The sequence below is a fragment of the Nymphalis io genome, chromosome 7 (assembly GCF_905147045.1).
Source record: "Nymphalis io chromosome 7, ilAglIoxx1.1, whole genome shotgun sequence".
In the NCBI taxonomy this organism is placed as follows: domain Eukaryota; kingdom Metazoa; phylum Arthropoda; class Insecta; order Lepidoptera; family Nymphalidae; genus Nymphalis; species Nymphalis io.
The window spans coordinates 8,373,329-8,376,973 of record NC_065894.1 but is presented as its reverse complement, the minus strand read 5'-3'; the positions used below and the strand labels follow the sequence as shown (position 1 = coordinate 8,376,973).

Below are 3,645 nucleotides of genomic sequence, written 5' to 3'. Positions count from 1 at the left end.
AACTAGCATAGTCACCATCCTTAGCCATAGTTAAAAATAATCATAAATTAAAAATAACAATAAATATTGCAAACAAAATTAATTAATCAAGAATAATAATTAATCAATACCCCTAAAGATTAATTCCTTTAATTTAATATTATTGTTACTGTAGCGTATTAACAGCTTATAATGATCTATTTTACGAGTATTTCTATTCATATTTTATCACTGATTTTCTGCTTACACAACATCTTTATATTTCAAAAGACTTTTAAGCGTATGTAAAATAATGCATAATGATATGAAACTACCATGAAACATGAGTAATTATAATAACCCGTTCGTCGTCAGTCAGTTAAGTCGATTTTGATATTAATCACGTAACATCGGTTTGACGAATTAGAGCAATAATGACCATTATAACGTGTTATTTATGGTTGGAATAGATTAATACGAGGCTGGCGTTAAATTGCATAAACTTCTGGTTATATTATCCAACTGAATAAATGAGAATCGGTTCATAAAATTAAGGAAGAAATATGATTTAGTGTTTTAATTTTATACAAAACAAAAAGAACGTCTTCTCATATATTAAAATAGTTGAGAAATATTTCGACAGATGCATAAATAATTTTTATTTATTTTTATTTTAGTTAAACTTAACAAAATGTAAATTCTGTTAATTTCATCATTTGAAATATAACTAAATTATAATGAACTTAATAAAAAGCTTTATGACTTAAACACTGATTTAAATCTTTGTTACTTTGTGGAGGCTTATGAAAGTAAATTATTGTTACAAAATTAATTTGTCTTCTACCTATTGCTAGTGCATTACTATTACATACAATACATTATTAAAACAATCTTATGAATAAGATAATTTTAAAATCGAGCGTTCCTTAAGCCAATATTGAGCAAGTAATTGGTTCACAAATTACGCATCGTGACTTTATCTAGCAGCATATCAATTAGAGACAATCTATTGGGTATCGGTGAAATTATTGTGACTACCGATTTGCGCAATCCCCACCCGCTTGTTGCATATTGACTCACTTTTATGCCATTTCAAAATCTGTTATGTTCGAGGAAATCGAAACTGGATCATCCACGGTTTGCTAAAATAATAATTAAATTAATAGTATTCGTTATTTCAGAGTATGTATTTTAATAATGTTGCGATTATTATTAAGATATAAACATTCTAAAACCCTAATATTTAATTTGTGGTCGAAATCCAATATTATGCAACGAGATTTATATTGTTAAGCTCGACAAGCTACGAACGTAATAGCGATGTTTGAATCACCGCATGTTATTTAACTGGACACCTACTTATTAGTTATTAACATAACATTGTTATGCAAATGCGTGCTCATTCTTAAAGATTTGGTGCAAAATCTGTTACCTGTTATCGATCGAAACTTTCCTGACCATGAAATATTGTATTTTATATTAATATATATAATTATATGATAATTTATACAAAAAAAAATATTTTAACTGTATATTATCTAATTTCAAAAAGTAAGAAAACGTAAAAAGGTTTACTTCATTATGATTTAGGATTAAATAATTAAACTGAATATAGTTAAAATTCAACATTTTATTAATATCACAATTTCACTGGGACTCATCATACGCCCTTAATTATAATCATAAAAATACTATACAGAAACAAGCAAGGACAACACACCATAAAGGAATACAATATATATAATACCATAATACAAGTGCCGACACACATTTTACTCAACATTTACACCACTAAAAGAATTCACGGGTTATTGAATAATTTTACGTTTAACCTATGTATGTCAGGTACATTTTTATCAAATTTTGAAGCATTAATAATCACAAAGCCTCCGATCAGCAAATCTTATGTGCTGTAAATTATGCTTATACAACAGGCAAGAAGAACATCTTAAAATAATTTGAGATGGTGAAGAATTCTTCACACTGGTACGCCCGTAGGATTAAAGTTAAATGCGATTAATAGTGCTCAAATTTGTAACCCTCTCCACTGGCGCCTGAAAGCCCTTGAGAGTGTTGAGGATAGAAATGACCCTGACCTTCAGACTCTTGTACTTCAGCGTATGCTTTTAAACCTTCGCCGCCTTCATAACTGCCAGCGTAATGTTCAAAACCTCCCTGTTGTTCAAAACTTCCCTGTTGTTCAAAACCACCGTGTTGAAGACCAGCATGTTCTAAGCTTCCTTGCTCCAAAGAACCCTGCTCAAAGCCGGCATGTTCGAAACCTCCATGACCGAGGTTAGCGGCTAAGTGTTCAGTGTCTAGTCTGTGGTCTTCCAAGACAAGACCACCACCGTGGCTGTGCTGAGTTTCAGGATGAATCTGTTTCAAGTTTTGTTCAGATTTTCCCTTTTCAAGAGGGTGCTTAAGAAGATGGCTGTGTTCTTTCTTGACATACACTGGAACTGGATGGAAGTGCTCGAACTTGATAGATTGGTGTGACTTTGCGTGCTCGTGTTGTACTTGATGATGGTGTCCTGACTCGCCAATAAGGCCTTGATGGTCGAAGCTCTCTGCATGTTGTGGTGCTTCCTGGTGGATAATACCTGGATAGGCAGCTGCCACGGCGAAGAGTCCCAAGAAAATCTGAAAAATAAGTTAAGATAACGATAATTCATATAGAGTGGTTCTAATAGTACTTTTATTACAAATTTAATGAATAACACTATATTTATCGTAACATATATTTTAGTGAAGTTGGCGCTATTAATAAATACATTTAGGAGGAACTATATCTTCTGAAATGAATAGTATGAGGAACCCAACTTCCTTACGTAAGAGAAAGGCTTCCTATAACAAAGTTATTACAATAGTTAACCGATATAGCAGGAAGAAAGTATTCTCATTAGCGGTTCATTAACTCTACATAAATGAATATTATAAATACTCTTAACAATTACAATCAACCACTAATAATAATATTCCTTATATTTATCCAAAATCACCATAAAATTGTAATAATTATAATCACAAGCACAACAAACACATTACGCACATGGTACTTCATTGTGGTAGATTCAGTACTGGTCACGATTCCACGAAAAGGTGGTAGATAATGCAAGCAAATGCTATTTGCATCGCTTTTATACTCAGTTTCTCTGACATTCGCGTGTGTGAGTGCTCTGCTTTGATATTACGTGTACTTGCAAACGGTACATTGGCATTTCGTCCGCGTCTTAAGAACAATAGATAGAAATTTATCTAGAGATACGAGAAAAAGTCGATCAAAGAATTACACTATTTAAATATTTAGTATCATTATTACGCGTCTCTTAAATAATGTACCTATTAATCACCATTAAAAAATTATTTAAATGCAAATTACCTATGGAAGCGTATTAGGAGTCTGTGTATTGCGTTATATATTGTAAAGATGATTCTGTTAATCACTTCTTATTTATCAATAGAAATCATAAAATTAAATAATAGATAATCCTAATAGAATCAAATTTCATAACAACGTATTTGAAAGAGCATAATTATTATTACTAGCTTTTGTAATCCAATTTCAAATCCATTTCCAGAGAGGTGTATTTAATAAAGTTAAACTGTATTTTTTATATGTATTCAATGAAATAATCTACGTTTATATCAATTTAAATTCCGTATAGTAAATCTTTTTCAAGAACT

At 31.0% G+C, this 3,645-nt stretch overlaps 1 protein-coding gene across 1 annotated transcript; it reads right to left on the bottom strand.

The window, feature by feature from the left end:
* Positions 1-1,567: 1,567 nt before the first annotated feature.
* LOC126769587 (cation channel sperm-associated protein 1) lies at positions 1,568-3,058 on the bottom strand. Its single transcript, XM_050488449.1, has 2 exons — positions 3,011-3,058; positions 1,568-2,601 (listed from the first exon to the last, which is right to left on the bottom strand). Exons 1-2 carry the CDS (start codon positions 3,020-3,022, stop codon positions 1,975-1,977), a joined length of 639 nt encoding a protein of 212 aa, XP_050344406.1. The 5' UTR covers positions 3,023-3,058; the 3' UTR covers positions 1,568-1,974.
* Positions 3,059-3,645: the final 587 nt, after the last annotated feature.